The sequence below is a fragment of the Maylandia zebra genome, linkage group LG13, assembly GCF_041146795.1.
Source record: "Maylandia zebra isolate NMK-2024a linkage group LG13, Mzebra_GT3a, whole genome shotgun sequence".
Lineage (NCBI taxonomy): Eukaryota > Metazoa > Chordata > Actinopteri > Cichliformes > Cichlidae > Maylandia > Maylandia zebra.
In genome coordinates, this window is record NC_135179.1 from 13,479,569 (window position 1) to 13,496,335 (window position 16,767).

General features: G+C 40.0%; 1 protein-coding gene across 1 annotated transcript in view; it reads left to right on the plus strand.

Moving 5' to 3' along the window:
• The first annotated feature begins 125 nt into the window (after positions 1–125).
• fmn2a (formin 2a) overlaps positions 126–16,767 on the plus strand; it is a 40,275-nt gene continuing 23,633 nt past the window's right edge. Inside the window, exons 1-6 of the mRNA XM_076891559.1 lie at positions 126–524; positions 2,302–4,554; positions 6,561–6,724; positions 9,952–10,104; positions 11,153–11,988; positions 12,506–12,647. Of these exons, the coding sequence (XP_076747674.1) occupies positions 2,334–4,554; positions 6,561–6,724; positions 9,952–10,104; positions 11,153–11,988; positions 12,506–12,647 (3,516 nt within the window). The 5' untranslated portion in view covers positions 126–524; positions 2,302–2,333. The remainder of the gene's footprint in view (positions 525–2,301; positions 4,555–6,560; positions 6,725–9,951; positions 10,105–11,152; positions 11,989–12,505; positions 12,648–16,767) is intronic.

Consider the following 16,767-nt stretch of genomic DNA (forward strand, 5'->3'; position numbering starts at 1 on the left):
GTTATCATAGGAAACATGTTGTCTCAGTTAGGATTGAGGTCACTGACCTGTCTGGTAACAGCTTATGTAGGGAGAAAACAGCTGAAGCTCATTTGCTAAATGAGGGCATAGACTTAAAAGTGGCACCACAGTGCATCAGCCAAGACTAACAGCTACTGATTGACTCAACTGAATGTGTGTGTTTTTATTCTAATTTGCCATTAAAATGGAGTCTTGTATTGCTGTCTGAAATGAAGTTGAGATTAGCATTGAGTGTCTAACTTCAGATTTATTTTAATATAATAGTGTTATTTAACTGTTACATAGCTGTGTGTGTTCCCATCATGAGTCCTGATGAAGTTAGTAAGGAGAGTCTCCACAGAGCTAATGAGAGATGGCCACAGTGACTAGACATGTGATGAGGAAAATACAGACTTCATGTGACCCATGGCTAAGGAGCGGCTCATAGAAGAAGACAAACACCCATTTGTGTTGTTTTCTTCAGTCAGTACTAAACCACCAAGGAGAATCCACCAGTCAGGCAAGTATGACATCTTTCATATTTGAAAATCTTTATAAAAGTCATAGCATTTATCTTGTTTTTTCATTTTACACTGTTTCATTTTGCCTAAACGGAATGTTGTAAGTTGAAACCTTGTTCTAATTTTTATCTTTTATGGTTAGAAAAGGGATCTTTATAATTGGTGCTAGAAGGATAAATGTTAAATTTACTACACATAGAGGTTAATCAGTCTTCAGGCATGTGTTGATACAAGCTAATGAACAAACAAGAAGAATCCATTTGGACATAAAAATGTGGACACAATAACTTGCCTGTAACTGCACAGGCAATATTTATCACCAATCAATCATAAGCTTGTAAGTTGTGGACAAACCACCATATACCTACACTTTGACTTAATCCATAATAAGTGTCTGATTTTAATTTATTTTCTTGATCGGTAGATGTGGGGTTTTTTTTTTTTAGCCATACACTGCCAAAAAGTGACAAAAAAATCCAACACCAATGCATTCAGTTAAACAGTAAATATTTGGATTTGAGAAAGCTAAAATCATAATCTTTTCACCAGATATTCTCCAACATGTTTTAGATAATTTCCCGTAACTCGGCAGCCACATTAAACTGACTCTTTGATTAACTACTTCCACTGGGATGCGCTGTATGACATGAGTATTTAGCTGTTTGTTATACAGTATATCTGTGTGTGGGGAAAATTGGAGATCTCGAGTGACCTGTCTGATCTACAATACTGTGCAAAAGTCTTGAGAGCCCACATTTCTCTATGTTTTGCTAGGAAGATGATAAATTCATGCAGCAATTAAAAATTGATAAGTCAAAAACCAGAGACTGCCTAACAAGCTTGAAAATGAATATTTGGTCTGATTTTTATTCTTCAATGAAGTCTGAGCTGTCTTAGGCAAGCCTTCTTTTAATTGATCCAAATTAGGTGTGTTTGAATGATTGATAAGTTGTTGTAAAGTGGCTTAACAGAGTAAAAACACATTCATCTTAAAACGGTCAGGTAAAATTACTGGACTGAAAATGAGTGAAAAAGCAACCAATACCCTATGAAAGACCCCCAGAAAGAACTGTTGCTCAAGAACACTTTGAAAAATTCTAAGAGAGTCTGATTCATTGAAAGCAAAATCAAAAGAAATGAGTTGTGGTTCAAGCCTGGAAAGAAAAAAAGACTAGGCTTCTTTACATTTCTTGAAGATGACAAATCTGGGACTCCACTGATTGGTCTTAGAACTGAAGAAGCTCCTCAGACGAGAGGTGAAACATCTTCAAGAAACTTAACGAATTCTAGTTGCTTTTTTCCCCCCAAGCTCCTTAGATTATCATAGCTGTACCTTGAAATGGAAATTAGAGAAAATAATTGAGGTGATTATATACAAAATTGTCAGCATCTCATGAAAACAATAGACTTAAGTTGTATCTGTTCAACTTGGATGTTCACTGCCCTTTGATTTGTTCAGTCAAAATGACCCAGTGATGCTTCAATCATGTTGAGGTTCAGGATCTAGGGAGGTCAGTCCATGACTAGTAATAGTCCACTGTTTTGTTTTGGGTTTTTTTATGTTTACTTGTTTTGTTGTTGTTGTTTGTTTTTTAATCTAGGCAGGCCTTTACTGCATTGGTGGTGTGTTTGGCATAATTTTCATGCTGAAAAATTAAGCTGTTGCCAATCAGGCATTATGACTCATCTCAGAGCATATTGCCTCCCTTTTGCTATTTTTAAGCTAAGCGTAAATATACAGTAAATCAGTGTGAATTTGTTCTTCTCCCTTTGTAGACAGGCGTTCTCTTGGATGAAACCAAAGCGAGCAGGATGCAAACCATAAAGACGGTGGAGACCCAAGTCCCCTTTCTAAAAGAGAGTTTCTTCACTACCACGTTCAAAGGCCGGCGGAAGAGCAGTGTTACCAATATCCTCCGTAAACAGCAACACTCTCTTCTTAATCAACAGCAGTGTATTTTAGAGCATCAGCCACACAGTCCTAAGCTCTTTCATTCTCCTCCAGTTGAAAATGGACCGGGGCAGCAAACCCCCCAGCATCACCGACTTGCTCGCTCAACCAGCAGCCCGTTATGCAAGGCAGCTGAGAATGCAGAAGCAGATGGGGATAGAAAGGAGGAGCAAAAAGAGAGAAAGGCTCAGAATGTGAGAGAGGCTGAGCTGGAAAGGGGGGGAGAGGGAGCAGTGAGTGGTAGTGAGCCCGTGGCTGTCACTGCCAGTCTCCTCCTCCTTTCATCATCAGCCTCAGCAGTGCTGGGGGAGCCAGCATCATCCTCACAGCTGCCGTTAACTGTGGTGGGCAGACAGCAGGGATTAGCTGGCTCTGAAAGGGCTCTGACCAACAGAGGACCGGCGGCAGCAGAAGCTCATGAGGAAACCGAGCATGCCCAATCTCGACCCCAGCATCATGGCCTATTAGCCAAAGGTGTTCGTCTACTCAGGAACATGGGGAACCAGGAAGCAAAGCAGAAGAAAGGAGGAGCCAGCGGTGGACCAACAGGGGATGTTTCTTGTGATGGTGAGGCAGAGGAGCGAGAAGTGGCCAAAAAATCCAAAAAGTCCTACAATAAAACAAATAAAGGAGCAGGAGAACATGGTGGTAAGAAGAAATCAAAGTCTGAGTCAAAGGGTTCTGTGTTTTCTGGAATGAAGATCAGGAAGAGTTTATCCAAGGTGAAAGGGTTGTCTAAGGATGATATGTTGGAAGATGGGAGATCAGCACATGTTGGCAAAGCAGGGGTCGAGTCTGGTGCAGAGAAAAGCCTGTCAGCTGATGAGATGGGCATGCTGTCAGATGTTGAGGGGGATCTAACCCATTTAACTGCAGACAGCCACGAATCTATGGGCGATGAGACTGGCCGGAAGACAAGTTCAGGGTCAGATGCTGAACTCTACAGTTTTCACTCAGCGACTGAAAGTGAAGACCTGCTCTCTGATATCCAGCAGGCCATGAGAGACCAAGGTGTTGCCAGTGAAATTGTTACCAGACACTTATCTGAAGTGTCTGGTAACAATATGTCAACTTTGGAGGGGAGCAAAGTTCCTGAGACTGGAATATCTCACCAACTATTTAATCTGGATGAAGACTGTTTCTCCCCACCGCTTGTTAGTGAAAGTGTACCTCAAGAACTGAATGATAAGTGTAAGAGACTGGAGAATGAAAGGAGTGACATATCTATATCAAGAATTTCATCTGGTCCAGGGTCTCTGAGTGAGAGTGGTCCTTCATCTTCTGCTCCAGACACAGAGAGAAGCAGTGGCAGCCTTTTTCCAAAAACTAACAGCACTTATAGCTTTCAAGACACTACAGCCACCACCACCTCATATGAAAGTGCTGAGGAGCCCCAGGATGAACTGGAGAGCCTGTTTTTGACTCCACATCAGGGTCAAGGTAGTCAGGCTGTACTTGGCAAAAACACATCATGTGACCATTTAGATTCCATAATGGTAGGGACAGGGCCAACTGGTACTCAAAAAAGTGCAAGCAGCATGGACCTGTCTGTTGAGAGGGAGGATGAAGAAAGTGGTGGGCGGGACTTTCTGTCTCTAGAAAGGAGAAAAAATAGTCTGTCTATTAGCCACCTGATAATAGACAGTCCCCCTGTTTTTCAGCCTAGACGAAGATCATCCAACTCCCCCTCCACTGTCAAATTCTACCCACCTGTCCACCCTTCCTATATTAAGACCACCACCAGGCAGCTCACCTCTCCAGTTGGCTCCCCCATTACCAGCCCTCACGCGCCTCGGAAAACAGATCCCATCAGTGGATCACTGGAATCCAACAAGGTCCAAGGGTTTAGGAGACGCAAGCAGAGGTCCTGCTCCATAGCTGGGCCGCACAGTGTGTCTGCAGACTGGTCGTCTGAGGTTGATGAGCTTAGTGTAAGACATGATGATGGGGCCAAATTTCCAGATCAGGAGACCACAGAGAAGAGTTACACAGGTGGGACTTACTGGACGCTGGGCTCTAGGAGAGCACACTATGGAAAGCAGACGTCTGCTGCTCCAGTACCCTACCTGGATGTCTTCTCTGGTGAGTGATATATTAAACAACTGAAGTGAGCAATCAAAACAGGTTTCAAAAAAAACTTTAAAAGAAGGTAAAGAGAGAATAATAACCTTCCTCCCAAAACATAGGTGCCAATTTAGTGTAGCTGTCTTCTCTTTTAAATGCCCCATAATCTATTAGCCTCACTGCACTCATTCTGAATGGCATTTCTCAGAGAGACCTGTGTGAAAGTGAGCTACAAGACAATTTGATTAATGTCAGTTTTTTTTGTTTGCATCTACAATCTAAATCAATGCCACAAAGGGATGAACTACATGTTTTGCAATACAAAGAAAAAGTAAAGAAAAACATAGAGAAAAACACAGAATATCAATAGCTTGACTTTTTAATTCTATTCGTTTTGTGATTATTCTGCTATCACATTGGCACCAAAGTATCAGGAAGACAATAATGAAGCATTTAATTTAAATATTTTAGTTATTTCATAATTTATTCCTACTGAAGAAGTCTTAATGGATTGGATGCCACTCCTATTTGTTTGGCTTATACCCTATTGGAGATTAGGCCATTACACAACCAATGATTATAGTAATTGCCTAGTAAGTTTAATTACTTACAAATTGCACTTTATATAAGTAAGTACACTAGAAATACTAAGGTTATTATTTTAAAATACAATACTTAATGAAAACCATAATAAAACCATGGGGTGTCTTTGAGATGTGTTGTCTCACTCTAATAAAACAATGCCACTCTGTCCTCCTTACTATTGTGGAGCCTTTCAAGAGCTTAGCTGTTGTCTCCTGTCTTTGCCTGTGCTCGTAAATCAGAGGACCGAATGACAATGCTGCCACCCACCCACGGCTATGTCATCCTCTGATTCCACTGGCTTAGATAAGAAGCACACGCATACACAAACACAGTGGATGTTAAACTCATGTGACAGTTTTTCTGCAAGACAAAAATAAGTCATGATGTTAAATCAATTTCTGTTTGCGTCAGGTGAACTCGCTCCAAACAACAGAAGTACATAATGATCTGAATCCATATAAAATGAACATTTTTGTGCCTGTGTGGCACTTTTTTTGTCCCGTTTATGCTCACAAATACTCAGTCTCTAACTAGTTTACCATTGCATGTGATACCAATCAGTGCAGCGAGGTTTACAGGTCACATGTACCCTTAAGAAGGAGTGGAAGCAATGAGAACAAAGATGGGAAACCACAGAAAACTCCAGCTTAATGTTTGAACAAGTGACGACAAATTCCCACTGATGGATAAAAACAAATCTACAGGAGCATGAGTCATGTCATGGCTTTTAATTGATTTGACACTGTCCCCTGTATCACATGGTTAAAAGAAATCACCCTGTTTTAGAATTGGTCTTCCTGCTGTAGCTGTGTGTTGTTTTGGGCTCAACAGTCCTCTGCTGTCACATTGTTGATATCCCCCACCACCCTTCAAACTCCACATAATTCCTGACATTAATTTCATTTTCAAGAAAATATGTCATTCCTTATGAAGTATAGAGATTTTGATACATTACTACATTTCTCACAGGTCAAACTTACTTTACAAACATGCGGACAGCCTACTTTATTTTCTGTATTTTATTCAAGAAGTAGAATTTATACATTTTGTAACCATGCTGTCGGCTTTAGCCCACCTTTTAGATTTTTTTTTTCAAGCTATTCCAAAACTTTTCTTTTTCTGCAATTTGATAGTTCTTTGCACTTCACAATCAGCACCACCTCTCTTTTCACCCACGTGTAAATGGTGTGAATAGAGTTTACAAGTGTAGGTGTTTAATTATCACATCCTAAAATGAAAAATGTCTTTTACATTCTTTGGTCAGACTGACATGAGGTGTCTAACTACACAATTTTTCTCAACTTACCAAATATATATCTAAAAATAAATTTTAAAAATGTGTCTGTTCAAATTCATCTGAGCATCCTCCTCTAGTCTTGAAAACGGAGCTCTGTATCCCTCTGTTTTGTTCTTGCAGTGTCTGTCTTTTCTTTTCTCAGGTCGCGCTCTTTTGGACAGGCTGTGTATGCATCAAGGAGATGGGTCCTCTGAAGAGGATGTGAAAGAACTGTGTCAACGAATGCTTGTCCAGGGTCTCCTGCACCCCTTCAGCAACGGGCGTGCAGAGCTCCTTGGTGACAGTACTGTGTCACCAGTTTTTAATGTAAGACCTTTCTCTTCACTTACACTCAGTACTTATTCTAAAAACTGACCACATATTCAGGGGTAGGTTCATTTTTAAACAAATATATAGTTTAGCTTTAAAACACTTTACACTTTAAAATGCTCGAGCCACATTAGAATAGCTCTAAAATAATTAGACTTAGGGTTTTTGTGGGGACGGAAATAACCCCTCAAAGCTGGGCAGCTGTGTTTCATATTTCTAACTTTTCTACTTTCATAACAAACCACTGTCTAAAGATAGTATAACATGGGCTGGGATGCATATAAAAAGCATGTGTTAATGAGATAAATCACTGAGTTACTCTTATGTGCAGTAGAGAGAATGAATGCATGGTGTGTGTTTCTGTATTTATTGTCTGACTATGATTCATCTGAGAGATTTCATTACCTGAAGAGCAGTGGTGTATGTAGAGAGGGTGACTATGCGGAAGTTGATTTCATGAATCTTTTATTTTCCACTCCAGTAAAGCTTTGCTCAGACCTAATTGCACATGCCTGCAGATTTTATCACAGCTACTGCTGGAGCCATTTCTGTCATGACTCCTTGCAGCTCCTTGCATGCAAATGAAGCTGTAAAATACGTGTAACTTGATGTACAATTTAAACTGCAACATATTTATCAGCACATCAGCTCTTTGAAAATATAGGCCTGTTCAGTGTCTTTATGTTGCTACAAAATGACAATCATAAAATAAGTCATCAAGTCATCCACTGATAAACACTCTGATGACTTAAAAAGAAAAAGATTTTTTTAAACCTCGCTAACTGTGCAGCTTCATGGATATCACATTGAGTTGTTCAGCATAATGTATACAGACATTTATGCCTCAGTCTTATGTCATAGCAGGGAATGAACTCCACTGGCTTTGCTGAGCCTCTAGTGACGCCATGAGGTTGGCTCTTTCAGTGACATTTCCCAACAACCAGTGGATGGATTGCTGTTAAATTTTCTACATATATTCACCCGAGAAGATTAATTTTAATGGTGTTAATTCTCCTGACTATTGCTATCCAGGTTTTTCACTTCCAGTGTAACATCTTATCATCTATGACATAGCTAGACCATTTTAATTGTATTTTTTTTTAAATTTATATAAAAAATAATTTAATTTGATTTAATAATTTTCAAAATTTATATTTTCAGCTCAAAGCACTGCTGTATGAGCACATAATAACAAAGCAAATATAGTTGATGTAAATTCTTGGTCTTTTTTTATCTGTCTAAAAACAAACAGTCAGGTCAGATTAGCTTTGGATTTTGCGCATTGGAACATCTCCTGCTGATGCACATGTGTGGACATATGTTGTATTTACTCATACGCACATAAAGGTTCAGTAGACTTCCACACAGACAAAAGCAAGATTACTCGCCTGACAGTGCAAGCTCTTAAGCTGATTTATTAACATAAATGCAAATCTCTGGAATACAAACTGTCATCTGTTTGCATGCTGCATGGTCAAAGTAGGCCACAAACAAACAGACCTTTTCTTTTTTTTCTTTTTAATCTTCAAACAATTCACTGTTGCATCAGTATGTTAAAGACACTTGTGGACACATACAAAAGGACAGCATGAGACATCCACGCTAAGGCTTTTCCTTGCATAGCTGGATTATTATTGCCTCTGACATTCATTCAGTCCCACAAATGCACATAAATGTGCGCACACATACATTTGTGCTTGTGTAGACCATCTGCTGACCGTGTTATGTAACAACTCCACGTGCCTTGGGCTCAGGCTGCTCTTCCTGAGCAAAAAGCTCACCATGTCAGGATTGGACAGAATTGTCCCTGCTCTGCATACTTCTTCAGTCTGAGGCTTGGCCTGGAGTCATGTATTATTCAGCCTGACCATGAATAACCTTTGTTGTTGTCATTCAGAGTGCAGATTTCATTTTTTAGGGCTTTCTATCTTAAAGCTAATCTCCTTTTGAAATTAAATCATCAGTCTGTCTTTGCTGTTCTGGAACCTTTTCACTTAAGCCCCTTAATATATCAGACCATTATGCTCTTTCCCTTTTAAAGTTGCTCTTCATCTTGAAATCAGTTATTTACTGCACCGACTTTGTTTTTTTCTTTCTACACCTCTCTTTCCTTTTACTTCATTCTTTCATCTCCTGTTTGCCCTCCACCGTTCTACCTAAATATGGCATTGCATCCAATTTGGTGGAGACAGCAAATGTATCACTTTCGTGTTTCTTGTTCAGCATATGCCCTGAATTATATACTCCAATCAGCCTCATTCATCACAAAAATGGGGCTTGATAATAATGAGTGTCTAAGAACTCTGAACATATGCTGTCCTTTGTGCTTGGCAAAACATTGCTTAGTTGATAAATTTCTGTTGTCGTTGCAAGAGTTTACATCGATCTCGCTCTGCAGGTCAGGTTACCACAGTGACCAGCTAATGCTGACATACAATATTAATATACTGCAGTATAGGGGCACTTCTGAAAAGAGTTGCCATTTATGCTCTCATAAGATTGGCAAAAAAAAGTAGAGTGCGATCTATCTGTTCATAGCCTTGCTATTTCACTTATACTAGTATGAAAAATAGAGTTGTGGTAGGTTTTGTAATGATACATACTTGGAATGAGAAAATGGAAAGCACCTGAATGCTCTAAAATATCAAACTTTTAAAAAAAGAAAAGGAAAAAGTGGAATAATTTGTACAACTCCATGTTTGCAAGGCAGAAAGCAAGCACTTGACTCATATTTACCCTCACATTGTTGAGTACCTTTAATCTGAGCCTCTTTAAGAGTTGTTTTAGGGTAGCCATCATTGTGTTGGGTGTTGACTGAAGAGTCATTGAAATAAATACTGTTAAATAATATAAATACAAATGTATTTAATTTCAGTAGCCTCCAGCTGCTCTTTGTCTAAAGTGATTAAATATATTTATGGAGCATGCCTTGTTGTACATTTAGAGGATTAAGCATTTTCACCATGACCAGAAACCATATTTGAACAGTAAGAGAGTCAATTGTAGCTTAGCGTTTTTATTTGCCATGGAGACTGACAAACTACCGGCAGCTGTGACTAGACTGAGAGCTTTTTTGACATTTAACAGGAATATTAAGAAACATGTTTCCTAGATGTTCAACAGTAGTGCTTTTAATACTTCTGTGTTTACTGACCTTTTATCTTTTACCTTACTGACCTTGTGTCTGATATTATAAACTTTCTGCATTTATAACTTGTGTTCAGGAAGAGCAGCTGTACACCTGGGCATCTGTAGGCTTGCCAGTGTCTCCTTACCTTTGGGAACTCTATGGAGGGGCAACCACAGGCAGGGTACAGAGCTTGAGATCCTCTTTCCATCAATCATCAGCCAAAACACCAGGTGCTCCACACGTTCAGGTTGGTTAAGTCTTCTCTTTAGTGTTAAATATCTGACAACTGTTTTTCATCCTGCCTGCACAGAAAGGAGAGTGTATGCTCTGAAAACATAAACTTAACATCTTTATTAGATTAAATTCAAATGTCTCCTCTTTACAAAGTCGAAGTTTGTTTCTTGCTGACTGATATATTCACTGCATATGCGTGTGTCTGAAAGGTAACATTTACCCAATATAGCCTTTTTAAAAATTGCCATTGTAATATCATTCATGATTATAAACCAAACGCACACAAAAGACTTGAAAATGGTGCACACAGTTGAGTAAAGATCTAGAAGAGACTAAGCTTGATTATAATATTTTGCTGTTCCTTCTTGAATTTCTATTTTCTGTATTTAACACCTTTGGTACAAAAACATATATACAGGATGTGTTAAACTGCTTTAAAAATGAACAATGGAAAAATTGAATTTTAGTGTGCAAAACAGCAAAGAAATGAATACCGAGGGATAGAAACCCGTTTAGTCTGTGCAGGAGTGACAAACATGGAAAGATATAATTACTGAACTTTGTATCTGATACATATATATTTGACCTGTATTTTAAATCTGTAATATTATTACCCACATGAATTTAGCTGTGAGTTTTTCCTTGGCCACCAGAGGTCAGGCTTGTGTTGAAAGTACTGTGAAACAAACACACGAATCCTCCCCCGTTTCCTAGAAAAGTAAAAAATAAATAAATAAATAGAGGACCATACTGTCTAAATATTCTCCTCGCAATTCAACAAGGCAACTACAACTGGAGAATGTGTACTAGCAGACAAAACCCTCCTCATGTGAGGCCTACTGAGACTCACTGTCTCTGGGGTCAAATCTCTGGTATCCCCTCATCCCTATTCTAACCAATGTGGAGCCAGAGGTCTGACAGAGTCTAGACATGAGGGACTTGGTTGACCCTTCTTAACCTCATAATTCTGTCACTAAGCTGCCTGAGTTGTGACACTTTTTTTCCCTCACTGTTTATGTAATTGAATGATAATGGTATGTGTTTATTTGGTTCACTGACAGACAGAATGCAGCAAGTTGAAGTCAGGTCAGTCATCCTCTGAGGATGAAAGCAGTCTCATCCCACTGCTGGAGAGGACCATTGATGACCTGCGGATTAAGATAGCTGTGTTGCAAGGCCAGCAGGCCTCCCTGGCAAAGGGCATCAGGGATAATATGGGAGCTCTGGGCAATGGTCACCACAAGGCCTCACAGATAAAAGAAGGACGATTGGGGAAGATGAGCCAGGAGGTGTCTACCCAGACCTCGCCTGTGGAAGAGGGATTTAAGTTTGATGTGCCTTTGAATGGGCGGTCTAGCAGCACGCCGTCCTCCATTTCACCCTCCATCGTCAAATCTTCAGAAGGCTTTGCCTGCACTTGCCAGCAGAGGCAGCAGAGCAGCATCCAGTCAGGTCTTCCTCCCCCTACAGTCTCTGGGGTTATGTCCCAACCACCACCACCACCACCACCTTTACCAGGAGGTTCCACTGCACCTCCACCGCCACCTCCACCACCACCCCCACCCTTACCCGGGCTTGGACCTTGTTTCCCACCCCCACCACCACCGCCCCTTCCATCAGGTACCGGAGCTCCACCACCTCCTCCACCCCTGCCTGGTTTCGGACCTCCACCCCCACCACCTCCTCCACCACCAGGCATGGGCCCTCCCCCACCACCCCCTCCTCCAGGAATGGGCCCCCCTCCTCCACCCCCACCTCCTGGCTTTGGGCCCCCACCACCACCAGGCCCCATGCCTTCCATGATGATCCAGGAAGCTGACCCTGCCAAGGCTATGATAGAACCCCCCAAGCCAATGAAGCCACTCTACTGGACCCGCATACAGCTGCATGCTAAAAAGTAAGGATATGCTGTAGAAAGTGAAGATAGATATGGATCATTTGCACAAAGGTATTCTCTGAACAGTAGAGATTTGAGAGGAAGCTTGTCCACTTAAGATAAAGATCGACCACATGCTGTGACTGCAATAGACATGCTAGCTTTGTGGAAAATGAAAGTGATGCAAGCCAGGCATTGTGGTCAGCAGAGAAATGACTTGAACCAGGTTTTCTTTCCTTATTAAGGCTTGGAAAACTGTGGTGGAACAAACCTCTAGAAATGGAGAGCTTGCTTTACGAGCAAGTGAGGAACTCAACCCAGAATTATAAATGCCATTTGGTGGCTAATGATTTTGGCAGTAATTGATTTTGGATTTTTATTCTCCAAAAAATAACAAATTAGTACTTGTAGAACTGCAGAGGGCAAAAACATGCCTTTAAAAAAACACAAATTACACTATGAAGTTCTACTTTGCTGTCAATCAAAAAAATGGCTCTCCTACTTACACTGTAAATAATTCCTCCCCCTCCATCTTTAGACATACTGTCTCACTGGTGTGGGAGAAAATTGAGGAACCAACTGTGGATTTTGAAGAATTTGTGGAGCTATTTTCCAAAAGCACTGTCAAGGAGAAGAAGAAGCCAATTTCAGACACAATCAGCAAGTCGAAGGCCAAGCAGGTATGATATGTTGTGTTACGCTCATGTGTTTGCATATATACTGATATATTTGCTTAGGCAAGTGTGTGTGTATTTGTATATTTATGCATGCATGTTTTTGCTTCTCCCCCTTGGGGTCACTACGTTTGGCTTTCTTCAGGGCTTTCCTGTTCGCACTTTTACTCCAGTGATGGCTGTTCCTTTCCATTTCTCATCACTGTTGTCTCCCATTTACTTTGAGTGACAGAAGGAAATGCAGCAGCCAGACAGTTATTATGTGGTGTGAGCTCTGGCTCCCACCCGACTCCCCTTGTGACCATCCAGTGGCATCAAGCCAATGTCTCGCGTGCGGTGAGGAAACCTCACGACGGTGATGACTGCTCGGAGAGAGAGGGAGTGGGAAGGGGAGAGGGGAAAACGGGAGGGAGTGAGAAGCGTGGGAGTTGTATTTCATGATGTGGTTCCTCCCATTGTGCTTTCTGTATGACTGAGTTTAATAGTCAGACTGTTTCCCTCCCAAGTGTCCTTTATGTCACTCCATCAATCAGCAAGGCAAACATTTGATCTACAATTTAAGGCTCTTTTGGTTAAGAGTTTTATGATAATGTACTATTCAGCTAAATTATGTATCTAAAACACAAATAATGTTGCACAGGGGAAGGAAGTTTCACCCCTCTAATTGAGGCCCTGTAGAATCACCAGGCAGTTTCTGCTGAAATGATATGTTGGTCCCAAGCATAGACACTGGCGGGAAATATTCTTAAGTTATGGGAAGGGATCAATTGGAATTTGACACCAAAATCTAAAACTTTCTTCCAAAAGGTTTCTAGTTGATTGAAAGTACAACTAGAACAAATGTTGAACAGCTTTACTCTTAACAAAAAGCTTCTTCTTCTACGGTTTATATTTCCCCATCTTGGTTTTCATCATTTCAAATTTGAATCTTCAAAGTCCATAGGAAGTACTGTCTAACTGTAGAGTACTCCATAATTACACAGCTATAGATTTTATATTTACATCAAAAGTGTGTCTGTCTCACAGAAGTAGTCATGAATGTTGCTGTAGCAGAATAAATGTGAACTTTCACGCTAAAGTACTGTATGGTGTAGCTTAGATCCAGCAGAGCAACGGTCTCGCAACTGAAGAAGTCAGTTGGATGACTTCTTCGTTTCTCTCACTCAAAACGCTGTGTGCAGATGAACAGAATCGACCTTTTGGGAGCACTGATTAATGGTGAGACTTCTTTGACAGCCTTGTATGAATAGGATCTAACTTGGAAAGAGCATTTATTACAGGTGTTGTGTGTAATGATACATCTGTAGGACACCTGTTAATATTTTTTCCTTGAATAGTTAAAATTTTAGTTATAAATAAGTCCAGCAAGTCATTGCTAGATGTACTATTACTGTTACTGTAGCATTACTACGACACTCTAATTGACACCGCTCTGGATATGTTTATTACCACATTATGAAATATCTCTTTTTTTTCCCCCTAATTGTGACGGGAAGCAAACTTACTTAGGTGTGTGTCGAATTCCCCCAATCATCTCTGTGGATGATCTCCAACACAGCCATGGTGATTCAGCAACAGCAAAAACATAGAACTGTGACTGAACCAAAATTGCAGTTAACCTTCAACATATTACATCTCCTACTGGTTCAGCTATTTGCATCCCCCTGTGTGTTGTGAGTGCCACTATTTTGCTGATGAGAGGGGACAAGCATCCTCCTCAGGACTACCACTAGAGAGCAGCTTTGACGTCAGTACTCCTCTGCTGGCATAAGTATTACAGTAGATGGGAAGATTTACTGCTATTACGCAGTGTCAACTGTTAACCTTTGTACCTGCAGAGAGGTTTCAGAGGGAGCAGCCTTGCTTCTGACCTTTTTATATGATGTACTAGAGATATGGAGTGAAAGTTATGAATATGAATTATAGTATGTGGTTTACATCTGTTTAAGACTGAAGATGATGAACTGCATGTTTCCAATGCTCTGTTTTTCATCTTAAGAGATTTGAAGTCTAGGGTAGAGAAAATAAAAATATATATAAATTATTGATATATGACATTTATGAAAAAAGTGTTTATCTTATTAACATTTAACAACCAAAAACTATTTTGTTTTGTTAACAAGAGATCAACTCCAAGATTTTTTTTATTTAAAAAAGTTAAACGTCGTTAGAAATGAAAATGAACAATATTTAAAAAATTGAAACCTATCTTTATTTAAACATTATGATACACGCTGAGGCGTTTATGCTTCTGTAAGTTAACTTTTAGAGCAGCATTACCTTCCAAACAACTGGTATGTGACCCTACCCCGACCTCTATTTTGGTCAGTATCATAGATACTTCTATGGGCATCTTTTCTCATTTCTCACACACTAAGCTCTGGGACCCTCCGACACACACACACACACACACACACACACACACACACACACACACACACACACACACACACACACACTTCACCCTCATAAATCTCCACTGGCTCCTGGTCAAGTCACGCATTACTTATAAGATCCATCTTCTCACTTACAAATCCCTCAACTCTTTGGCCCCTCAGTACCTGTCTGACTTGCTGCAACAATACACACGGTCTCTAATGCTACGGTCCTCAGCCACGGGTCCACTTTCTGTCCCCCACATCAACCTAGGTACATTTGGGAAAAGAGGCTTCACTTTGGCAGCCCTCATCCTCTTTAACTTTCTCCAATCTGAGCTTCACAATGCCCCATCACTGGAGTCTTTTAAGAATTTATCAAAACTCACTTCTTTTAACAAAGCCCTCCACCTTTAGCCTTTTGTCTATTTTTATACTTTTGCTTATTTGCATCCTCGGGTTTCTTGAAAGGGACTATACAAAGTTGATATTATTGTTATTATTATTATCATTTATATTTGAGAACGATGAGAAGTTTAAAAGCAACATTTTCCATTATTTCTTGGAGGAAAGAATTGGGCTGGAGTTATTTTCTCAGTGCTGATTTTTAAAAATAGATATTTATTTATTTATTTATTTGTTTGTTTTATTTTATTTATTTATTTTTTTGTTGGTCACCAGAAAATCTTGAGCTTTGAGTATCAAGATTACTTTTTTATTTAATATAATAATTGTAAGATAGGAAATTGCCAATGGCAGAGGATGTGGCGTGGGGTTCAAGTTGTAAGATGGAGTAGGTTAGCAGAAGATCAGCGAGCAAATTAATGTCGGTCAAAACACAGGTGCAACACTAATCAGAGCCGCCACAATGCTCTTGATATCATCTACAGGTGATTGCTTCTTACATGGGTTATTAATGGTATCAGAGTCTGAGGACTCTGATTAGATGTTGAAAGCATCATATCTGATTAATATTTCAGTTTATTAAGTATACCTAATATACCAAATATACCTGAGGCTCTGTTGTATATTTCAGCATATAAGGCTTTACTGATGACTTATTCACTGCAATGACGCTGTTACCTTACACTAAAATATCACAGACTTACTGTGAAAGTCACTCAGCATCATATCTCGATCGGCATGTTTCTCAAAGCTGTGGTTGGGCTGGGGAACACAGACAGTTGGGGCTTGGTGATATAACTTCCTGTGTGTTTAAGAGGTCTGTGGTCTGTGTGATCTGGTTTAGATGGAAGCATTCTGTCTGGATCACAGTAGGCTACGGGTTTCCTGTCCTGTCCCTTCACCACTTTGCAACCCAGTGCACACTTCTGCTTACTCAGGAGAGCTGTGGCTTATAATGGTCCCCTTGGATGCAGTTTTTATGCGTAATAACAACACTGGCTTGATATTTAACTCCTGACTGTTTGTCGGAGGCAGACTATTATTAAACTGTTAACGTTTGCAGCTTTTTGAGCAGTTTTAATCTCCATGGCATTGTGCAGATAATACTTTCTAAACTTTACCTTTTAGCCCCCTTAAAAAATGTGTAATTTAAACAAAAAGTCAGTTTTCTGTTTCATCAGTTGCACTACTTGAGTCAGAATAATAAGCCTTTTGTGTTTTTACTGATCTGTAAGGTTTTGATTGTGTAACTGGATGACAGTGTATGTGGAGACTTGAAAAAAAATCTGTCAACACAATGTAACTCCATAGCTATAATTTTCTCAGTGTGTGCTGATCAATAATGA